Source organism: Coenobita brevimanus, chromosome 38 (assembly GCF_032717465.1).
Source record: "Coenobita brevimanus isolate Jiangsu-jjx chromosome 38, ASM3271746v2, whole genome shotgun sequence".
Lineage (NCBI taxonomy): Eukaryota > Metazoa > Arthropoda > Malacostraca > Decapoda > Coenobitidae > Coenobita > Coenobita brevimanus.
The window spans coordinates 6654446-6679455 of record NC_136991.1 but is presented as its reverse complement, the minus strand read 5'-3'; the positions used below and the strand labels follow the sequence as shown (position 1 = coordinate 6679455).

Here is a 25010-nt window from a genome sequence, read left to right as displayed (position 1 = left end):
TTTCTTATGTTCTTTCCTTGTCTCTTCATTTTTCCTCTCCTCTCTGATATTATCCTTCCATCTCCTTTCTTGCATTTTCCGTCCTTCTCTTCACTGTTCCTCCTGTCTCGCATACTCTTCCCTATTTTCATCTTTCTTTTCACTTTTCCTTTCGTGACGTCCAGCTTCCACATCCTGCCTGTTCACTGCTTCTTCCTGGGCGGGCGAACGGGCACCCCCTTCATCTCGGCCTCCTGCTCCGCCTTCTTTTCTCTGGCGTTCGAGACAGACGCGGCTTTGTAGGGGATGGGGCCGTAGTTGTAGGTGGCGTAGTCTACGTCAGCGTACTCCATGTCTCCTCCTCCCAACAATGGCTGAAGGATAGGCGGACAGGTTAGATAAGAAGGCAAGAGTGACATTAGGAGGATGGCTAAACACTGGACAGGGAAAACGATGGTGGATAAAGGAGAAGTTAGGAGAGGTTAAATAGGGAGGTAGGGGCGACATTAGGAGGATGGAGAGAGAGAAGCCAGATTAGGAAAAAGACGTTGGATAGAGAGAAATTAGATAAGAGAGGTGGAAGGTCAGATTGGGAGGTAAGAGAGACATTAAGGCGTGAAGAGGACAGGTAGAGAAACGTTAGCCAGGGAATAACAGGTTGCATTTATGGAAGTAAGACAGGAGACGTGAAGTTTGACAGGATGGCAGGAGAGATGTGAAGAGGATGGGCAAAGAAGAAAAATGATATAGGGGAAAATGGGTTCGACAGAAAGAAGTTACGTATGGAGAAACACTGAAACGTTAGACTGAGGCTGGATACCAGTAGGGAAGTAGGAGAGACTAGATGACGTGAACATGATTGAGAGAGGGTAGATAGGGAAAACTAATCTGAACAGAGCAAATTTTGATAAGGAAAAAGAAACTTAAGTTCTGGACATGGCAAAAGGGGAAGAGAAACTTAGAAAAAAATGAAAATGGAAGAAAGGCGGGATGATGGAATGGGAAAAAGAAAAGCTGAAGGTCTTATCCTTGACCTGTCTGTTCTCTCAAACTATCTAAACCTTACCTTCCACTTATATAGGTTATCTTCGACCTATCTAACCTTACCCTCATTCTGCCTAATTATACCCTTCACCTGACTATCACCCTGTCTAACTTCATCCTCGACCTATCTGACCTCATCCTCAACCAAGCAAACGATCCTCGACCTATTTAACATGAACTTCAACCTGTCTAAACGTATCCTCGACCCTTAACTATCCTCAATCCACCTGACTTTATTCTTGACCTATCTAACTTCATCCTCAGCCTGCGTAACTCTATTCTCAACCTATCAAACTATCCTCGACCTATCTGACCTTATCCTCAACCTATTTATATTTATCCTCAACCGACAATTTCCTCAACCTAGCTAACTGTATCTGTGACCTAAGTAACTTTCACCTCAATCTATGTAACTTTATCCTCGACTTACCAAACTTTATCTTCAACCTATCTAACATCATCGTCGAATTTATCTAACTTTATCCTGAACTTATCTAACTTTATCCTGAACTTGTCTAACCTCATCTTCAACCTACCTATCCTTGTCCTGCGTTGTAATAAACGTACAAGAATCAGACTGGATAGACGTTACAAGTGGAGTGCCACAACGTTCAGTGTTAGTGCCTATTCTTTGTTTATCATACATAAATGGTGATGATGATGTAAGAGGTCTAAATTTGCCGATGAAACTAAAATAGGTAACACGAGCAGGCACAGCTTTGCAGAGGCAGGTAGTTCAAAGAGATCTTGATCAACTATTCAATTGGGCCCAAGCATGGCAAATGGATTTCAGTATCAATAAATGTACAATGCTAAACATTGACAGTAAAAACTTAAGGTCCAGTTATGACATGAATAATATCAAACATGATATGGTAAACCATAATCATGCAAACAGTGTGACTGTTAAAAAGCCAAGAAAATGGTTTCATAGCAGCACGTTGGGATGTAAATACAAAAACAGCATCCTCACTTTGTATAATTCCTTAGTATACACATACTTGGAGTATTGCGTTCAATTCATGTTACTGTATTATGAAAAAGAGAAGGAGAAACTTGAGATAGTATAGCGAAGGGTGACAAAAATGATACCTAGATTGAGAACTAAAGCATGGAAGAAGCGTTTAGAAGCCCCGACCTAAACGCAGGTTATGAAGGGATTTGTTTCAAGTACTTAAAACAATCAAAGGACACAAGTGATGGCTCAATTATTATAGGTAATGGGCACAAAATTATCGGCAAACGATTTAAATCACACGAAGTTAGGCATTTCTTCTTTAACAGAGTTGTAAATACATGGAGCAAACTGCCTTCCAACACAGTAAACAGTGATACAATACTAACCTTTAAATATTGCCTGCATAAATATCTGTCATCTAACCCGCAGCGAAGTATGCTTACTCCTGAGTAACACATGTCTGTGGTGAATATATATATATATATATATATATATATATATATATATATATATATATATATATATATATATATATATATATATATATTTTTTCAGAGCCTGGATGTTACAATCGCAGAACAACATCGACAAAAATTGTTGACTTAATGTTACTTTCTTTTTCAGGCAGATAGTGTAGATTAAACATTCCTTTCGCTCTTTCCAATGAAATTTCTATAACAGCTTTTCTGTGCTGCATGATGGTTCTTCTATTTCCTGCCGGCACCAACTAGAGGGTTTAGTGGGTGGGTGGGGGAAGCCTTCTTGCTTTCCTAACCTTGTCGTCAGCTGATTAAATAGTTTTGAAGGCTATAACCTTCCCTACCAATTAGTCATGAAAGGACTAACAGGTCTGTTGCAGTTTGCTGTTTGCTTACCTTTATACTCCTGTTGCTGTTTGCTTTCCCTTGTACTCTTCTGTCTAATCTTATTCTGACCATATCTAACCTTAACCTGAACTTATCTGACCTTATCCTGAACTTACCCTTGTTCTCAACTATCTAACTTTATCCTCGAGATATTCAACCTTATCATCAACCTATCTAACTACTTTCAACCCGTCTAACCTATCCTTAACTTAGCTAGCCTCACTGACCTAACCAAGCTTATCCTTAACCTAGCTAACCTTACCCTCGAGCTATCTAACTTTACCTTCACCCCAACCTCATCCTCAACCTATCTAACCTCATCCTCAATCTATCAAACAAGCCTGAACCTCTCCTGACGTCATTTTCGATCTGACCTCAGCCTGGACCTCTCCTGACCTCACACTCGATCTGACCTCAGCCTTGGCCCCCTGGCGGGCTTATCCTGCAACTTATTCCGATCTGGTCGTCGATGTTATCCGGCGTTGTCGATGAGGCGTGAGGCAAGGGAGTCAATATGGTAATGTAATTATTCGCGGGGTGGGGGGGGGAGAGAGAGAAGGGGGAGAGAGAGGGGAAGGTGAGGGAAGGAAGAGAGGGGGAAGGTAAGGGAGGGAAGAGGGAAGAGAGGGGTGGGGAGGGAGGGGAGAAAAAGAGGGGAAGAAGAGGTGAGGAAAAAGAAAGACAGGGGAGGGTGGAAGGAGGAAAGAGGGAGGTGGGGGAAAAAGAGGAAGGAGGGAGAGGAGAGGGAAGAGGGAGAGGATAGGGAGGAGAAAGCAGGAGGTGGAGGGGAGCAGAAGGGAGAGAAATAGAAGGGGGAAAGAAAAAGGGAACGGAGGGAGATGAGAGGGAAGGAAAAGGAGAGGAGGAAAGTTGGACAGAAGAGATGATGAAGATGGGGGAATGAGAAAGGAGAAAGAATGCGCCTAGAAGAGAGGTGGGAGAGGGAGAGAAAGTAGAGGGAGGGAGAAAGTGGAAATGAAGGAGGGGAGGGAGAGCGAGAGAGGAGAAATAAAACGAGAGAGGATGAAGATGAGAAAAGGGGAGGGAGAAAGAGAGGAGAGGGAGAGCATATTATGAAACAGGAGAAAGCAAAGATGAAGGAAAGTGACAGTGACAGCAAAAGGAGAAGACAGGAATACGAAAGGGAAAGCGATACTGAGAGGATAAAGGCGGAGAGAGAGAGAGAGAGAGAGAGAGAGAGAGAGAGAGAGAGAGAAAGAGAGAGAGGGGGGGGGTAAGAGAAAGGGAGGAATGTGAAATGAGAGGGAGATAAAGATGGGAAAGAAGAATAAGGAAGCGATAAGGTAGAGGGAAAGAAGTGTAGGGGAAGAAGGTGGGAGAAGAAAAAGACAGAAGAGAGAGAGAAGGATGGATGGGAGACACATGAGCAGTAAGAGGAAGAGCGTGGGAGGAATATGGGAGAAGAGGAATAAGGAGGCAATAAAGAAAGAGTCAGGGAAAATAGGAGGAGGAGAGTGCGAGAGAGCATGGAGAGAAATGAAACGGAGGGGGAGGAAGAAAGTGGAAGGGAGAGGAAATGGGGAAGGGCGAAAAGGAACGATGATGATGATATTTTGACGATGATGAGGATGAACATAATAAATGAAACAGTGAAGACCGGTGAGGGAATGTAGACAGATGAAATGACAGCATATAGGAAAGAAGGGGACGGAGAAGGAAGAGGGGGAGGAGGGAAAGAGAGAGGGAAATGGTAGGGTGAGAACTAAGATCAAAATTTAAGATGATAATGAGGAGGACGAGGAGGAAGAAGGACAGCACCAAGGTCAGAAGGTGCATTAAGAAATAGAAAACTAAGCAAATACTGGTAAAAGTAAACCTATCCCACATCATGAAAATGTAAATATACTGAAATAACATTTTCTATGATCCACGAACACTAACATCAACCTGTCAACACCAAAACATTATGACTGACATATGGATGAAGAGATAATCAAATAATAATAATAATAATAATAATCTAACACAAACAACATGAATTAATCCCAGTACATTCTAGACCAGAATCAACCGAGAGAAAAGCTGTAAATAATAAGGAAAATCAACTGCCCAATAAGACTATCGACTTTTCAAGCTACGTCGCTTCTTCACAGTGTACAGTCCATCTATTGGTATCTTTATAATTATGTATTATTAAGACGGGCACATGCACCACTGAAGTCTTTCAGATTTTTTTTTTCTGAAGGTGAAATCTGGGAGCAAAAAGTATCCAAACAGTTGTATACAATAGATTTCAGAATAAATATAACAGATTCTATTATTCAGAATGGTCTCCAGAGGGTACAGTCGGCAAAAAAGAAAAATTGGAACAAATGAGTGACATGAATTTCAGAATGAACATTACAGATTCTGTCATCATAGAATGACTTATTTCTTATTACAATCTGCCTCTCTCAATACTTTCGGAACCGTATTTTTGCAGCACGTCTTATAACTCAAAATATTGCAATTTCATCTTTGGGACTCTCGTATATTTTTTTTCGTTTATAAAGGCTCCAACATGCTTGCACGAGTCGCCTGTGGTCACCTTGTGGCGACTCTCCATGCCGCTCAATCTCTGGCAGCCTCCCTATTCAGTTCAAAATACTGTAATTATGTAACATTATTGAGTTCATTTTCAAATATTTTGTTTGTCATGTGTTACTGTGTGATGCTTCGAGTGTTTGGATGCTTTCCCTCCCCCCTTTCCTGATGACCGTAACTGCACCTATTTTTCCTCAAACACTTTTCCCAAGAATCTACATTCATTTGCGAATTCTCTAAAACATCAGATCATTTTTTCCTTGACCAATCATGCATTGCAAGCTAAAATTAGTCTAATACTTCTTACATTCCCTAACTAGTACCAGTCTTCTCTCAGGCTCACCACATTTCCCCCCTAAACTGTTCATGCGCCACATCCTCCTCTCAGTCTAAACCTTTTTTTTTTTTCCCCGAGATAATTCATGCACCACAACCTCTTCTCAGTCTAATACATTTTTCTTCTTCCAGACATACATAAGTCTCTGTGGATTCTCAATGCATTTCCTTTCCCTAAGCTGTACCATGCACAACAAACCTCTCTCAAACGTCGATCTCCTGCCCTACAATAGGACCATTAAACTGTAGGATGGCGTACTCTGTGTTGAGGTCGCGCCGGTAATGATTGGGCTGTCCATTTCGCGGGAGTTTGAGATCTGCGTACACCACCCCAGGGCCATATTTGTGGTGTTGGGGTGCCTGGGTGTTGGGAGGATAGGCGTGGGATTGGGAGCTGGGGTATGACGTGGTGGGATGTGATTGGGAACTTGGGTATGACGTGGCAGGATGTGATTGGGTGTTTGGGTATGGTGCGGTGGTGTGTGACTGGCTGTTGGGGTATGATGTGGTTGTGTGTGATTGGCTGTTAGGGTATGACGTGGCAGGATGTGATTGGTTCTCAAGTCTGTGTGGGTAAGTAGAGGATGAATATGGCTGACGGGAAGAGGAGGAGGAGGAATTGTTGTAAGAGCCTGGAGGATGATGTTGCGTCTCCTTTAACGATGAAGATGAAGGATACTGCTTGTAGAGGGTAGGAGGGTGGTTCCTCTGGTAGTGTGGCTGATACTGGTAGTGGCTGGAGGAGGGAGAGGAAGAGGAGGACGAGGAACTAGGCGTAGGATTCTGAGTTGATCCGTAGCTGGTGTTCTTTCGGTTCTGCAAAACACACACGGACAAATGCATGCCAGGTATTAGTAATGTTAGTCACATAAAGATGAAAACTAAACTACATTAAAGACATTTAAGTTAGTAAAGTTTAGATCAGCGAGAAAACACACATTTATGCCTAGTGTAATCATATTGTAGCAGTAATGTTCAAAGCTACAACAACTGCTAAGCAAATCATGATGGTAAAAAAAAAAAAAAGCAGACTATCTAGAAAATATTGAAAAATAGACTCACGTGGGACATAAACAAGAACGGTGGCAACATAGATGCCAGTTCCCTGCTTATGCATGGAGAGAAAGAATGGAGAGAGACAAAAGGCAGATTAGAAAAGATAAAGTGCAAAATATAAATCAGACATGTTAAGTAAATATTATAAAAGAAAAGGAAACATCCATGGGTAAATGACCTTCATCGCTAAACCCCAATTTCTGTGTAACAAAGGAAAATGGGATATCTTCTAATTACAATTGGGCACCAGGGATGGGTAGCTAAGTTTTGTTGGACTAACTTATATTGACAAGACTGTGCAGGGACTGGGGTTGGGGAGGAAGGGACTGCAGTAAGGTTCAACAGAAGCAGTGAGGGTCATTTTCCAAGAGACAAACTAAAAAACAAACAAACAAACAAACCTCAGGCAGGACAGGGTAGGGTTGCTGTGGTGGAAGTGGATGGTGGGTCTGTTGTGGTGGCAGTGCTTGAGGCTGTGGTCCACCCATGTTTTTGTCTTTGGTTGGCAGGGGGATGTTTTGGTAGGTATGCCTGACTCTGCCACCTCCGCCATTGCGTGGAGCAGGGACAGGCAAGGTTTCAGGGACTTCCGCGACATCATTCATTCTTGTGTCGGAAGAGGGGTCATTATTGATCACTCTGCTAGAGGATGGGGGATAAGAATGACACTGACTGGTCGACCCTTCACTGTAAATTGAGTTGTTGTTTGACTCGGCTCTAGACTGAGGTCTTGCTAGGACTGTAAGCTTGGAAGTTTGGCTGGATTCAACCATAAGGGTATTGAAATCAGGCTGTGTAGTGATGGTATGTTTGGTCTCTGAGGTAAACTGGGTAGTCTGACATTCGTTCTGACCATCTCTGACAGAAGATGTGGAAGGGCCAGGTGCACCATCCTTACTGGGCATCGTTCGTATGGTCGGCTGTTTATCAATCATCTGATGGTCCTCTTCAGTAGTAATTTTGTTCTTGGTTCTCCTCTTAACTCCAGGAAGCCTCACTGAGAAGTAGGCTGCAGTTCTAGCAAGGGCACTCTTTGCTGGCTTTTCATTTGTACTCCTCATCGACCCATACGACTCGGAATTCTGCCTCTTTACACGACTGAATCCCCCTTCATCCTGTGTTGCCCCATTCCGCTTACCAGAGATCCTTGAACCCTCCTCCGCACATGACTGATTGAGGTTCACATCATCTTTCCTACTGCGGGTGGATCCATAGCCTGAGGAAGCCTGTTGACTTAGTTGACTTGGGGGTCGGCTTCCTCCTACACCTACACTGCCACAGCCTGGGTGATCCTGGTGGCCACAACAAGCACTACAACTTAACTACAGCTCTACACACACACACACGCACACATGAAAAAAAATAGCATTTCTACAGCAAAAATGCCAGAAAACTACATGCTCTTCACTGACCATACATTATTAGTTGTTCCCTCAGTAATTAATATAAATAATCCCTCTCCCCCATCATGCAGTATCACTGGTCAATAATTAATCAAGATTGTTTGAATATTGTGTCATTCTGAAGTTAAATAAGACTGTCTGGAGGTGAGAGTAGCCAGAATGAGGGTAAATAGATAGCTATAACTTAACTTTAAAGGTGTATCAGCGTCAAAGTTTAGTGTATAGAAGTTCCGACAATATTAGATCTGTCTAATTATGTATCAATATTATTGGTGCTGGCATTTAATATCTTTGTTCTGCTAAGCAATATTTAATGGTATACATATGATATGCAACTTATGAAACTAAATAAATGGTGTATAAAACTGTCAAAACTACAGGGAATTCTTGTGTCAGTGGGGTCGAGAATGTAGCAGCCTGACCAAATGAGTAAAACAATAACACAAAGGAAAAAAAATTAACCTTAGTATTAAAAAAAAAAAAAAAAAAAAGGGTGAGTGAAACAGCACCAAACTACACCAAAGTTACTAGCATGCACAAAACAACACAACAACACACCGAAAGAGAAACAACAGGTTTACTGGGGAGTTGCTGATTTTTTACCTTTTCTGTTAGCTTTCCATAACAGCCTACCTTCAGCTTGCCAGTTGGAATCCTTAGTCTACAACAACAGTCTTGTCTATACAGTTTGGTTCTACAATATATTCAACAACAACATAACCATTCTGATCATGTTTCCCACCAGTATATAAAAGCATATGTGAATCTCATTTTTACTTTGGGCCTATATTCATCATCATCAGCAGGAGCATCACCATCTGCTCCAATAAATGGAGTGTGTAAGGCAAAGGAGTAAGAGGAAAGCATAAAAACAGTAGAACTAGCAACAGGGTGTCCAGCGAAATGAGTGTCATCCATTAACATATCACTTATACTCCTCAAAGTTCCAGGCTCTCCTCCCCTCCCCCGTTAATCATTGGTGAAAATCCAGAAACAGGAACAGTAAATCATAAAAGCAAGAGTACCTTTAACAGACTGCCCAGTGAAATAGATCATGTATTCATTTGGAAATATACCTCCCTATATGACTGGAGAAAATCCAGAAATATAAAAATGTACGCGAACTACTAACAAAGTTTTCAGTCAAATGGACCTGGACCCTTTCAGTTTACTCAGTATTCATGTCCTCTAAATTTTCAAGTCCTTCTCCCAGTACAATCAGTCAAACTACGGATATAGGAACAACAAAGCATAAAACAAAACTATCTACACAGTACCCTGTGAAATGGACAACCTATTCATTTACTTGTCATTCAAGCCATCCAATTTCTTGGATCTCCTCCCTAAAGAATCTAGTCAAAATTCAAACCTATAAAGCTGGCATGAATTTGGATTATTTCACCAGCCAATAATAAACATATATGAAATTATCCCTTCGTAACAGATCCTAAAAGACAAAATAAAGTCTATCCCTTACACGGTTTTTAGATATAAACCCTAAAATAATTAAGTATATTTTCACTTTTAAAATACTACTTAGAAACTTATCCTATAATACATATACAATATTGTTCCTGTTTACCAGTACTTGCTAGAAAAATCCTAAAAAATAAGCACTAAAAAATTCATTCTCTAATGTTCCTTACAAATATCCCATAAACATATCCCCTAAATTATGCAAATGAATAAACCTATCCTTTAAGTGATCTTTACAATCATAAGATAAAATGTCCTTAAAATACTCGGAAACGCATCCTATACCTTAGCCCCGGGTGACGACCGTAGTCTATCTAGCAAAACATGCTCTACACCCCAGGTGACCACTATAGTCGATCTAGCAAATTTTGAAAAATCGCGGGTGTTTTCCTCCCCTCTGCCACCCTCCACCCTCACAGTCAGTAAGATATCTTAGAAAATTGTATATATATATATATATATATAAGTAATAATGATGTGAAAAATCGCAGGTCTTTTGCGGGTGTATACGTGTCAGTGTGGTGGTGACATGTGACTTCCTCCCACCCTCCACTACCATCTCCTGTTTAATTTTGGACTAGTTTTTTTTTTTTTTTTTTTTTTTTGCCAAATACTTGAAAACGGGGCAAAAATAACTGATTATCCCAGGCTGGGAGGGTAAGCGGCCGAGCCCCGAGCCCGGGGTTAAGGGGGTTAAAAATCTATATCCCAAAATTCTCTTTACCAGCAAATATAGATGTAAATAAAGGTCTGATTTACCTGTAAGATAGGTTCACAAGCCAGAATAAATTATACTGTACACCGAGATGCCCCAAGCATACTGATAGTGTACAACTACAGTAACGACCAATTATACCTGAGTAACTGTCCTAAAAATCATAAACATAGCAATAATAAAGACGAATACATGAGATAAGCTCCTGAAAAACAATAAAAATACCCAACACATCCAGTTAACTTCAAATCATATGGATACGTACAGTAAACCATCAATTTATCTGTGAAGAAGTCTATACAGTTTCTTGCATCACAGCAACTTGATGAGTAATACAAGCATAAACCAAGCTGGATATATTGGATCGGACAGAAAATATATTGTTGTTATTTCTCTATTGTCCTAAATGTCAGAAAATGAAAGAGCTAAAAAAATTTCCTGTGCTGCTCCTGTATTTCTCAGATGAATCTTGGTTACTCTAACATTTCTCTGAGGATGCACTGTGTAGGAAAAAAAACTACAAGAAATAAAGAATGAGTGAAGCTCTTTCCTGTGGGTATGTGGTCTGTCAATGTTAGTGAAAATGAGGATGTAAGCTCTCTCCTGTGTTTTCTTTCCCAGTGATGTGCATCCACTTGTCACTATGAATTAGTTACATACAGTATATGCAAAACCAATTCATCTGCCAAAATGTCCCCTCGTTATAGAACACCAGTTTACTTGTAAAAGTGTCCCCCTCATCGCTCACCAGTTTCCATAGTTTAAGAAATTCGTACAATAGTTTACCTGAATAAATATCCCCCATCATATAACACCAGTTTACCTGCAGAAGTGTCTGCCCATCACTCACCTGCTTAAGTTATAGAGGTTTATACACAGCAGTTTACCTGTAGAAGTGTTCCTCAGTCTCACCTTATTGGGCGGAGGCTGCATACCATGGAAAGGCAGGTTCTCGTAGAAGGTTTGTTGTTTGTCGTCGTCAGTAGGTGAGGGGATTCCATTATCCTTGGGACCAGTGGCTGGGGGTTTACTGCCTTCAGGATCTATGGCCCGGGGCGGAGGAGATGCAGGGGGGGAGGATGAGAGGAGTTAGAGATGGTTCAGAGATGTTGGCTGTATTCTCTTAAGCAGAAGATAGTTTTTGCCCTCTATCGCCTCTTCCTTGGCGATTTATTTTGCTTGTTACATTTTAAGCCTTTGTCTTTTGTTGTCTTTCTAGTATTGACAAAGACATTATTAACATACCACAAATTAACATGCCAAATGCTTAGGATGCAAACCTGAGACACAACTGCATTATGTAATACACGTTCAATTTTCACTGTGGCATCTACAGCTGTCTGATATAGGCATTACTTGCATTAATAAACAAGATAAAAACTTTTACACCTTTCTTATGCCTTGTATGTTGTTATTCTGTTAATGACATCCTTTACATAAATAACAAACAACATATAGAACATCTTAATTCTTTCTCATGTGTCATCTAATATAGACATACTTTGCATAAGCAGAAATAACAGGTAAGGAAGAGGTGCTACAGAGCCTTCTAAGCCGATGAGAATACGGCCCACTAATGTCTGCACAGAGAAGTACCTGACAGTTCTTACTTGGTATGAGAATTCTCCTATAAAACTGGATGTTGCTAAATCTTATCCTCTGTATACATCACTTACATTACAGCACAACTCACATTCTGAAAATGTGAAATCTTCATACTTTCAACAGTTTTTCTCAAAAAAAAAAAAAAAAAAAATCACAATACAAGTATCTGATACTCAGAAATCTTTGTTCCTAAAATGCAGAAACTATAAGCCATACTATATCAAGTACTCAAGTGATGTAAATGCACCATAAAATTAAACAATCAAAAGACCACCTGAGTCGCCTGAACAATCATGGACCTAGTTTCAGTGCATCTCATTATTATGAAACAAAATTATTTTGGGTAAACTCTAAGATGTCAAAAGTAAACAATGAAACACATTTAAAACACGACCAGTAAATATGAGAAGCTGGAACTGGACAAACAGACAGACAGACAGACACATAAGGTAACGCAGATCAGAGACGACAGAGAAGAAAGACACCAAGGACAAACAAACACAGACGCTCTGGCCATGCACTCATGACGGTCAAGCATGGGTGTGTGGGGGTGTGGGGGTGTGTGGGTGTGTTTAAAAGTGCACATTATATGTAATTGTGTGTGTGTGTGTGTGTGTGTGTGTGTGTGTGTGTGTGTGTGTGTGTGTGTGTGTGTGTGTGTGTTTAGAAGTGTACATTATATATATTAACTGATTTTGAATGTGTGTGTGTGTGTGTGTGTGTGTGTGTGTGTGCTTAGAAGTGTACATTATATATAACTGATTTTGTGTGTGTGTGTGTGTGTGTGTGTGTGTGTGTGTGTGTGTGTGTGTGTGTGTGTGTAAATATGTTTCGGCATCAGTATGTGTGCGTACTGAAGCTGAGTGCTCACAGATGCTCTTGAACATCCAATAGTTTACAAGAGGTCGCATTCTCTTGAGACTGGGAGGCTTCTAGCACTTCTTCATAACAAGCATATTTCAGCACATGGATTGCTTGCATTCTCTTGTATGTTATATATGCAATCTGTGTCCATGTCATCAGTTAAATCGTACGAGAGAAAATGTGTAATATGCTAACTAAATCGCTGCAGAAGAGGTGCTACAAGACCCATTAAGCCCACCAGAATACGACTCAAGGGACCGTACTCTCACTGGTTAAGGAAGCTCACTAACACCTCTCGCTAAGCGAGCTATTTTGCTTATCACGCCTTGCTTTCCACTTCCGTGATACGTAAATCATTCTAATATCGTCATACACTTCATCCACAGCGTACAAAATTATAGTGAATGGCAATATCCAAAAGTAAATCACTAAGGAAGAGGTGCTAAGGAGCCTCCTTAAGCGACGAGAATGTGGGCCAAGGACATTCACAAGCGATTATCAAGCTCGAGTGCAAATATTCAACGGCGGTGGCAGTAGCATTTAACCTCTTCACTTTTTTTCATTCTTTCTATCACTGGATGACATTAACCAACTCAGGAATCATCTCGATTACTGGCGGCTGGTAGGTCTGCTTGGAGATGGCCTCCGAGTTTAATAAAATCGCCCGGTGATAGCAAGAGTGGAGTGAAAAAGATGTAGTATCGTACTGAGGGGGTTAGTTTCACGTTTCGCTCAGGCTTTAGATGCGCATGTCAAACAATATTTTATCACAGCCATAGAATAAATAAACAAAATTAACTGATTACATTCTGATGATAAATAATCACTAACTTAGGTCACTGTCAGGACTGTGGCAATTTAACCCTCTCAGGCGCCGGTGAATGAGGTGAGTACAATTGCCTTTCATTAATCGGAACAGAATTCGAAACAGTTCAGATCATGAAAGGTTTAACTGTGACCAAAAGACTCTCAAGGTCCAGCGATTAATTTCAGCAGATTATAACTTTCTGACTTTAGCTGCTATAAACAACTTGAGAAGACATCATCATGAAAGGGTTAATAAGTGCTTTCATAATAAAAATTTCCAAAATTATATCAGAGTGCGCAACAGGCAACAAAAATTCGTGTTCTTATAAGTATTTACAAAATTACTTAAAGAAAATATTAGCAACTGAATTAGTATGTTTTGATGTAAATGGATCAAAAAGTATATATATAATAATAACGCAGGTAACTCAATAATTACATTCTGGGAATAACTGAATAATTATGTTCTGGGAATATCTCCCCGCAAAAATAACATCAAACAAAAGGGAATGGACGAAGAGAAGGAGGGAAAGACAAGATGGCCGCTAACCTCTCTCCCACATATATAACAACAAACAACAACATCATTGGGGGCGAGACAAGTCAACCACTAGTGTCTCGTGAAGTGAGAGAAAAACCTCCTTTAAGGAAAAAAAAAAAAATCTAATATGTAAAGGCTAAATTAAGCATGTAAATATAAACTGCGCAGAGCTGAGGCAAATGTAAACTGCTTCCTTTTTCTGCATTTTTTTGCTGATGTTAACTTTCATTTGTTTTAGTGGAAGTCATCTGACAGAGAACGTATTATTCTAACAATTAATATTGCTACAATTATTGTGTTATTAACACTGTTAATTATAATATTACTGTTAAAACAGTTAAAGATCTGCCATTGTTATTTATGGTCCTCATTATTTACAAATTTTGTTAGAAAGTTGCGAGGAAGAAAGAAAATGTTAGGCAAAGTTTGTTTACATGCATCCACATAAATGCATTTTGGCAGGAAAAGTTCTCTTTACATTTGCCTTGGTGTCCCGTGGCCAGATCTGCGTCCTTCATCAGTCTCTTGTGAAGCTGAATTAGTTAGACTAAAACATTTTAATTCGCCGTGAGAAGTGGGTAAGCTATTTAACCTATTCGAGTTTCCAAGCTATAACTAGTCAGCATTTCTGTTTTGGCCAATGGGAAGGTTGTGGCAACAATGACTAGTGATGTGAAAATTGGTGTCGTTAGAAAGAGCATAGGGCAAAACTGTTTCCTTTCCATCAGACAAAACAGAAAGGCAGCCTAAAATGACCCTAAACCAGCCCACCATGGTTTTCTTATTTACTATATTCTTACTACCAACAGATGATTTTATCTACTGTAGGTTTGAGTGGACCTTTCAAAGTAGGGCTTATTGGAGATCACTTCTATCCCCTTGACTGCTAAAGGTTTCCAAATTAAAATCGACAGTAGATAGTAAGAATGAAGAATAAAGACGTCATCATAGTGAGGGGGGGTTAAACCTTCCCTAGATCACGTCAGACCCAAAAATCATGATGCCCACGATTGTAAAAACACTTATCTCAATCTCCACCAACTTTATCCTGCTTATTCTGAACATTATCGGAACATGTGGGACGAACATGCAGAATAAAAATCTACTCTTGCAAGCCTGACCCCTCAATAGTATCAATCACAATCAAGAGTCAGACCACTGGAGCAGTTTCTCTTATGGATGCACCAAGGGGGAAACATAGAGGAAAACATTACTAACAGATCACGGCCATTTGCATACATTCTCAGAAGATAAATCCAAGATTGTATTCATACTTTGTTTACTTTTAATGCTAGTGGTTGACAGTTCGTGCATCGTACTGATATGATTCAATCTAATTATATCATATTTATGAAGCAGAAATTAACCAAATGAACCGTTTAGCTGCTGGAATTTCTCTTTTGCTTTGACACATTCTTTGAGCCCATTGTGGCATTCTTAGCCATTAAAAAGCCAATTCGTTGTTGCTGATTTCTTTAAAATTGTACAATCCATGATAACTTTGGATATGATCAATTACTATGGGCTAGGCAATCATGACAGTATATGACCGCCAAGTCATACAGAAGGATGACTGGTAGCAAAAATCTGGTAATGAAAGCAGTGAAAACACATTTCATAAAGAAGAGTTCAACGTAGATTAATTTCATCACTAAAGTTAACTGTGGATCATTGTCCACTGCTTACTCTGAATTTTCAGCCTAATGGTATTATTGCTTTAAAAAAAAGGTATCAAAATTGTGTACATGTGTAACTGATCAAACTGGAATATATGCACCTGTAAATACTTAATAAGGTAACTTGGTGTACTTCCAAGGTGATCTGTGAGCTCAAGGCACCTGCCAACGGCCAACCACTAACACAAGGTCATGCATATTACAGGTCATTATCAGTTCACCAAGTCCTTCGTAATATTTGCACCAAGCTTATGCAGAGTTGTCATCGCTGGTTCTTCTATACCCTCTCAAAACTGTGCTAGAATCTGAATGAATCAAAGTCTAGGATTTAATGTCTCACTTCATGAAACTGCAAACTCATCTCTTAGAACTTTAGGCAGTGAATGTACCCCCTTACCTTGGCCAAGATTTGGTGGTTGGAGGTTAAGAGGAGCTACAAGTTACAGGGATGTTAAAAGTATAGCAAGGTGGAATGGTAAGACCTGATGTACAATTATAATCTTGATTAAACCCTAGGTGCAACCCATAGTGGTCTCTGAGAAGGTCGAGTTCTGATCCAAGAGGGAAAGTCTGTCTTGACCCCAGGTAAAGTTAAATTCATATCTTCCCCTTGACAGTATCAGGCCTGTCCCAGGGTACAGTCCTTTCATTTTGGACAAGAATCATCCCTGGTCAGGTTCACACATGTTTGTGGTTTAATCATCATTTGTCCCTGGACTGATTAAGAACTGTCTCCAGGTAGTAACAGACAATTCCCTAACAGAACCAGACCTTTCCCTCTGTAGCTCCAACTTTACAGTAAAACAGGGACCTGACCTGAACTCCCCTACATCAAACATAACCTACCTTGACCCGGTTTTTTGCGCTTACGTCCTGTGGCTGACCCTTCGCTGCTGTCTGCCCTTGTCTGTGTCACTACAACAGACACCGACGAAGGTGGGGGGGAAAAAGGGAGATACGGGACATGACACACACAGACACACGCACACAAGGGGCGTCACTCGTGCACAAAAAAAAAAAAAAAAAAAAAAAATCGAGGGTAGGTGACAGAAAAAGATGTGATACAGGGAACTGAAGTGGATGTTTTCCTTTTTTACAGTGATATGCTGAGATACCTTGTGTTACTAATCAAATTATGTTAGTAAGGCTCAAACATTAGAGGGATCAGCTAAAATTCAAGGTTGTACTTTGATGGAAGGGAAGATGAGGGATACTTTCAGGATTTTCAGCTAGTTATCAATCACAGTACTCCACGATTGCGATCAGAGAGTTATGCAAATTACAGTCATAATAGCGTTTCGTTCTTAGGCATGCAAGGTTACGGTACCCAAGACTGCAAACGACTGATACAGATATTATAACACCATTCTGTTTTGTGCAAAAACAAGAAGCACCATATACTGCATTATACTTCTAGGTACAAAAATTAAGTACCATAATTGCAATATATTCTAAGTACCCAAATCTAGGGTACCTAAGACTACATAATACATCAAGATGTGCAGATTATCAGTATGCAAGGCTGCATTGTACATTATACACAAAATGAATGCTTTCTTTCTCTACAACTTTATGAACACTTACATTTGCCAATAAACCATTGGATATAATAAATTGCTATTCAACTTATGCACAGCCAGCAAATGCCATGCATCAGATGATTCATCAAGTATCTATGGCACTTGCATTCACGTTGCAAAGCAGTCCTGTATGCCAGTTGAAATAATGTCATAAGAGAAGCCACATGTGGAATAGTCTATTGAAACTATACCATAACTAAGGTCCACGGATGAGTGTAGCAATGTGACTGGCATGTTACAATTTCTGTTGACTTGTGTGGACTAAAGACAAACACAGGAAACACTTTTAACTGTTTCCTCTGACAATGCATGAATGATTTGCACCTTTCCTCCACAATACTCTGTTTTCTTAACCTGCCAGTGTGAAGTACAGGTCAGATTTTCTTTTTTTGTGTGTGTGTGTGATACACAACTTTAGGTTTTCTTCTGACATGGGTAATGTCCTAAATTCTATAAACCACTCCATGCACTATGGCTGCTTTCGTAGCATCATTATGAGAGACGCCAGCTGCAGTGAGTGTGAATGCCAAATATGACTCAATATATAATTTATAGCTATTCGCTGATTTTGCAAAATTCAAATACTTTTAAAAATTTATTACATCAAGCCTTTTATATCTTGCACAGACGACTGGTAAATGTGTCATTTCTTAATAAATGAGAGACTGAAACTACTTGGAGACGTTCTGCATACCCTGCACCTTTCAGTTATACAAGTTACGGCAGCAAATATTATGTTCTCCTTCAAGTTATCAGAATGCTAAGCAAATACATATGATGTAGAAGCATCTTCTATGCAAGTTAGAGTACCAATGATAATATTACACCCCCTATGATCAGAGAGAGTTGGAGTGGTATGCAAATTGCACAGTTCCTGGATGAGCATCTTTTACCAACACACTCCATCGCCTATCCAAACAGTCAAAGCATACATGCTGAGCTACAGAATCGCCTCGTTAATGAGAAGCGAGGGCGCGTACGCTTCTTTGTTTCGCAAGGTGATATAATTGGGGGTAATTGACCATGGCCTGCACCGGACATCAAAGAGCTCACATGGGGAAATATAAATGTCTCTTTCGTATGTCAAATTATTGTCAGAATTTGTACATATATAGCGAACTGGGTTATATATATTTTATGTTAGAATTTGCAAATGTGCAGTCAAACTGCGAAATATATATGACTCACGGGGATGTGTTTGTTTATTGGTCAACTATTGTACTTTTAATGTCAGGAATTGCAAATATAATATGATACAAGCATATGTATTATGATGCCTTAATTCATGAGGGGAAAGGCATGCCTCAGTTATTTTATGTAAATATTTAAAGCTCTGTACGAGTACAGAATGTCTGGCCTCTTTACATTACTGATTGCAATCCTGGGGATCCTGGCTGATCACATCTGACAGCAATCGGCATTCCATAAATATTAAAAATGCCAATGGTGAATGGAGTACAGACACTTGTAGAAAAATAAAACAAGAATATCATAACAACATTATATCTGCAACTGTATTTACTTCATACAATCATTTTAATTACTTTTGTTTTATCGTGGTTCAGGTTCCCAGTGGTACTTTCAGAAGCATAAGTCCGTTCCCCCTTTCCCAGCTGCTCTCTCCAAGGTCTTTGAAAAATCAATCTGGTGAGCCCACAGCAACTGATACTGCTGACTTATTTTGCCATGGATCATCAGTGTCAGCTGCTGCAGATTCACCAGACTACAGTACTGTTCAAAACCCCTAGAGGAAATCAGAAGTGACAGGACACATGATGCGGTTTGGACCGTCCACTGTTCAAATTTACGCGTGCAGTCTTGGGTACAACTACAGCGATTTGCAAATAGAGTAATTGCTTAAGTAATTTTGCATTACCCTCTTCTTTCCCTTCATGTCTCTTAGGCCGCATTCTGGTTGGCTTAGGAGGCTCCCTTGACCTCTTCGTTTCTATTTCGGATTGTAGTACGTAAACACTTTCCGTATTTTAACACTTTCTTCTTCTCACCATTAAACGACAATCAGCTTAGAAAAGACACTGAACTGAAGATGTTAAAGGAGATGGATCTGTCATGCCCACACTGGGTAAAATCGCCTGATAACGGCAAAATATAAATGACGTTATCGTACTGAAAGCTTTATTATTCTCATACAAAAATAAGTTAAAATATTTATCTGGCGATAGCAAGAGTACTTTGAAAAGGTGTCAGGGTTGTAAAAGTGGCACAGAAGTCTTTGTTGCACCTCTTTACTTTGTATATTACATCTTCACATCCTCTTGTACGTAATTATATAATTTTAATACTGACATACTTTGCATCAATAACACACAAGAGGATACTGTGGTGTAATGTGCAGATTAAATCAGTAAGGAAGAGGTGTTACGAAAGATCCCATAGTCACTTAGAATCGACCCCCAAAACGATAATACGCAAAATAAATCTCTAGTGAAGAGATGTCAGGGAACTTACTAGGCCAACGGTTTCTTCCTCTCCTGTACCATCTCACCACTGCGCCCCCCCTGTCCCACACCACCACACTACGGGTTTTATGAATTTTCTGTTCTCCTTCAATTCCATGATCTAACAAACACTTCGGATGCAAAAGAGACGGGTCAGAAAGTAAAAAAAAAAAAAAAAAAAAAATACCGTATATTCCACGTTCTTTTCTGTATTTTATGATCTGAGTAGACTTGCGACACTCACCACACTCACCGATCCCTTTAGGAAAACAAAATGAAAGATAATCCACTGTACAGTTAATGTGTGTAGCATTTCACATCATTTTTTTTCTATAATTTGTGATTCTGGACACTGTTAGAGCCCATCAGAAAATTAGCCTTAAAAAATCGACTATAAGGCAAACATTACTGTATGTCGTATTTTTTACTGTATCTCTTTATCTGATCATTAAAAATAACCCCAGTAATTAACGCACTCCACAGCTATGAATAACATGACTGCGCTGACTTCCTAAACAGTTATATCTTCGGAGCCCAACCAAATTCCTAAATTATCATATTAAGATTTTCATAACTTCGAGTAGTTCGGAGGAATGATTTCAAATTTTATACATATATATATATATATATATATATATATATATATATATATATATATATATACCGGGTATATATATATATATATATATATATATATATATATATATATATATATATATATATATATACCGGGTATATATATATATATATATATATATATATATATATATATATATAATCAACAATGTGGCTTGATGGATATTAGGAAAAGAATTATAACTAATGGATCACTTGACATGGAACCCAGCGTTATATAACCATCTACTGTAATTCGTGCCACTTTATGTTTTTTGGAGTACTATAAATAACAAAAGCCATTCACAGGATGGCTCATTTATCTCAGGTCATTACCCATGTTTCAATGTCAGTGTGGTAAATAGCGTGATACACTATTTCTGAAGGACGTACCAAATGTTCCATGGATGTAGGACTGATTGCCAGATCGTGAATTTTAAAATTATCTCAGACTATAAAAGTAAATTATCAGATATTTCGAGTACAAACCTTGTTTGAGTCACTTTTCGCACCTTAACTTTTTAAAAACAAATATAACAGAATGAAGCAAGATTATGGTGGACTTTCTCTCATGCTAGGCCCCTCTTGTGCATCCTGGTCATTTTTAGCGAGGTTAGTAAGTGCACTGGTGGTGGTGAGGGTGGGGATGGTGGGAGGGTGAGAGGTGCAGGTGAGTGGTTACTCTAGTGTAGCTCCATGAAGGGTGAGATTGTCTGTAAGTAGCTTCCCATTCAGTACAGTTAAGCCTTTTTAAAAATCTTTTTACCCCTAGATATTTTATTCAGACTGCGAGAGTTCCCCAGTTGTGAAAGGGTTATCGACAATAGCTAACCCCTTCATTTCCCAAAGACTCACACAAAATAAAATCAGGTAAAGCATCAATAAAGGCCTTATCGTACTGAAGAGGTTAATTAATGATACTGTTAAAGGCAATACATACAAAAAAGGGGCTACAGACTAAAAACTGTGGGTGTGTGCAATTTGTTTTTATGGATACTCAGTTCATACCTGGAACGCATTCTCGTTTTCCTAGGAGGCTCACTAGTACTCTTCCCTACCACTTTTATTTCTATCATCATCATCATCATCATCATCATCATCTTGAGTCAGTCTACTGCACAGGTAACGCTGATATCGTATATACTCTTTATGCAGTGTGTGTTTATATGATGAAAGACAAAATGCAAGGAAATAAGGCATGTTAATGTCCCACTGTATATCATTCATGCAGTTTATGCTTGCAGTAAAAAAAAAAAAAAAAAAAAAAGAGCATGAATTACACGCAAGAAAATATTTTAAAGAGTATAGGGCAAAATAAACAGCTAATGAAGAGCTGCAAGAAAGCCTCATAAGTTAACGAGAATCCCTCATGGAGCTACGAGTTATGATCTTGTATTTATGTACTGATTGGTCTTCTGACTGCCGTACAAAGGTAAGGGCTTAATCATACTTATCTAAACACGATTTCTGATAATATTTACAAGATCTGACTGCGATGCAAAATGTTTACTGCACCAACAGTCACAATATGACTGCGAAAGTGTTCTGAAATAACAGTTTGTTCATCATCATCTTAATCAATATCTGAATTATATTTTCTGCTACTAAACTGTGGAAGTTAAGAAATGCCTATGTTGTGAGCTAATCGATTATTCTCCCAGTTTTGTCAGGACATTAATAATATTCACGATGGCTCGACTTTTTTGTGATGCATTCACCAAAGTTTAGGATGACTAATTCCCTTATGGTACAAACTTTAGCAATAATTTGACAAAAATGACAAATACAAATGTGATGGCAGAAATTCTGAGTTTAGGGATTAATTAGACAATATGTGAGGAATTTATGGGTCGAGGGAAAATTATAAGTTTTGCTAGAAACATTTTGCATGGGTGCGTTTTCTAATCACAGAAGACTAGTATTACAGACATACCTGAAGTGCCAGAGTGCATTTCAACCTCAGGGTCAGTGGATGGGGGTCTGTATTTGCTGTTGGAGGTGTTAGTGGAGGAGGGGTGGGGGTGGGAGAGGGAGGAGGTGGAAGTGGAGGAGGAGGAAGCCGCCCTGTCATCCCGTGGAACGTCAAGGGAGGAGGCTTGGCGTGGAAGGGTCTGTGAGGAGCTATTGTGGTGGTTTCCCTTAAGTTTACGTAGGCTGGCAGACCCGACCCTCTTACTGTCTAAAGTTGGGTATTGCTGATGTGCTTGAAGTGGGTGTTGGAAGGGGAAGTGGTGGTGGCTGTTACCTTTATGTGACTTCTGCTGGTAGGGGTGTAGTGGATGGTGTTGGTGTGGGGGTGGGGGGGCTTGGGTGGAAGGCGGGTGGAGTGTGGTGACGGTGTTGTTGTTGTGGAGGGGTTTGGTGTCGTCCGTGAGTGAGGTTAGGGAGTTGACGTGTACTTGAACCCCGGGTCGTAGAGGCCATTTATGGATGGGTTGGACTGTGCCAGAGGTGAGCTGATCTGCACGGGCTGTGGGGTTCCCTTCAGGGCTTCACGGCGGCAGGGGCGGCGGGAAGAGGTTGGTGAATGGGCAGAATGGTAAGGGTTGAGGTAGGGTGGTAGACAGTAGGTAGGAGAATGAGAATGGGTTGGCGTAAGGGAAGGGATTGGGGAGTGGGGAAGACGGGTGAAATTAGGAAGAAGGGTGAGGGTTGGTATAGAGTGATGTTAGTGGGAAGGGATTGGGTGTGAGGAAGAAGGATTGGGGTAACAAAGTGCAGAAGGTAGAAGGTGGTAAGTAAGGATGGTAGCGTAGTAGGGATGGATGATGGAAGAGGATAACGGTGTGGGCAGGAGTGGTAAAGTGGATGGATGTTGGAGGTGAAGGTGGAGGGGGAACAAACGGAGAGGACCAAGTGAGACATCAACGACACAACCACCACACACAACATCAATTAGTACTAAGGTAGAGGGAGCCAGTCAAGACTTGGTCTCTGTCTCAAGGAAAATGACATACTTCGCTTTTTCCCCCTTCATTTTATCTACCACAATGATCACTGATTTAAATATAAAAAGACTCACTGGTTATCAGCAACGTTCTCATTTACATATTTATTTTTACTTGCAAATTATCGCCGGAAAAAAAAAAAAACACATGCATCACAACTCACATCTTCAATTCTCAATTTTTTTTTTTTTTTTACTAAAAACTCTCAACAAAACAACTTAAAATGGTCCGCTATCATTAAACAAAATTCTCGTTAATAATCATACTGTTTATATCGGCTGCTGACCTTCACGAATATTATATTAACTAAACATACCTGCAGTCATTATCATCACCGTTCATTTTATTTACATGAAATCTGGTTAACTTAGCCATGTTCATTAAGATTAATAATTATCATTAAAAAAAAGTTAGGATCATCAATTGCTGTAATTTCAACCCAGGTCAGTACAATTTTACAGCCAGTTTATTGAAGTGTAGCTCGTTAAAAAAAACTAAAAAAAAAAAAAAAACGGAACCTCACAATTTTGCTCTTGTGCAGGTCAAGTTAAAGAAACACTCCAGTCATATTTCACATCTACATTTCACTTAGTTTCTTGTCTGCTACTCGTTTTATATATTTATGCATGTATTTATATATTCATTTATTTTATTTTTTCTTGAGTCAGACACCAGCACCTCTACTGGCCACCCCCTGTTAACCCCTTCTGTACGATGTTTCCATTAAGCTGAATAAAACAGCCTGCCTGAAAAAAAAAAAAAAAAAAAAAAATTGAAGGCCCTGGTGAAGACAATGACAACTTCTTCAGGTCTTCGTCTGAGTAAAATCGTCTGGCGTTAACAACAAACTAGCCATCGTACTGTAAGGGTCAATTAGATACCTAGTGAATTAGTTGCTAGTGACGGGAGGGTGTGTGAGTCTTGTGAGTAAAGCCACCTGATATAACATCTTACTCATAATACCTTACTCTTGGACCATTGCTTTTTTTTTTTTTTCCCTCCTCGGTGTTGTGAGAGAGAGGGGAGTGAGAGAGAGATTGGGAGAAAATGAAGTGAAGTATAGAGTGAGGTAGAGTTAATGAGAAAGAGAGTTCCGCGGCAGAAAACGAAACCATACGAATGAAAACAAAAAGACAAACTGAACTAGATATAATATAAATAAAAAAAGATAACCAGCCTTCAGTAACTGACTACTACGAATATCAACTACTAGTTACGACTTGAGGGTTGAAAGTAGCACCAGGAACTCTTGTTTAATGGCCAATTCTAACAACTATAAATGACTAGGGTTTTTTAAGTGTTCAGTTTAAGTTCTGTCCTTCTAATCAGTACTTACCACTATTGCTATTACTGTAATATCGCTGCAGCTACTACTACTACTACTACTAATGTTACTAGACCTATAGCATACATCAATACATCAATCACTACGGTTTCATACCGAACACCGTTGCAATTGCTAATATGAAGACTACCACCCCTCTCCTACAACACCTACTACAACTAGCAAATCTATCATTATCACTATTACATCACCT

At 39.6% G+C, this 25010-nt stretch overlaps 1 protein-coding gene across 1 annotated transcript in view; it reads right to left on the bottom strand.

The window, feature by feature from the left end:
- Positions 1-219: 219 nt before the first annotated feature.
- Positions 220-25010, bottom strand: part of nrm (neuromusculin) — a 160579-nt gene continuing 135788 nt past the window's right edge. Inside the window, exons 21-27 of the mRNA XM_080269865.1 lie at positions 22458-23014; positions 16717-16785; positions 11265-11420; positions 7185-8041; positions 6172-6543; positions 5927-6087; positions 220-353 (exon numbers count right to left, since the gene is read on the bottom strand). Of these exons, the coding sequence (XP_080125991.1) occupies positions 5932-6087; positions 6172-6543; positions 7185-8041; positions 11265-11420; positions 16717-16785; positions 22458-23014 (2167 nt within the window). The 3' untranslated portion in view covers positions 220-353; positions 5927-5931. The remainder of the gene's footprint in view (positions 354-5926; positions 6088-6171; positions 6544-7184; positions 8042-11264; positions 11421-16716; positions 16786-22457; positions 23015-25010) is intronic.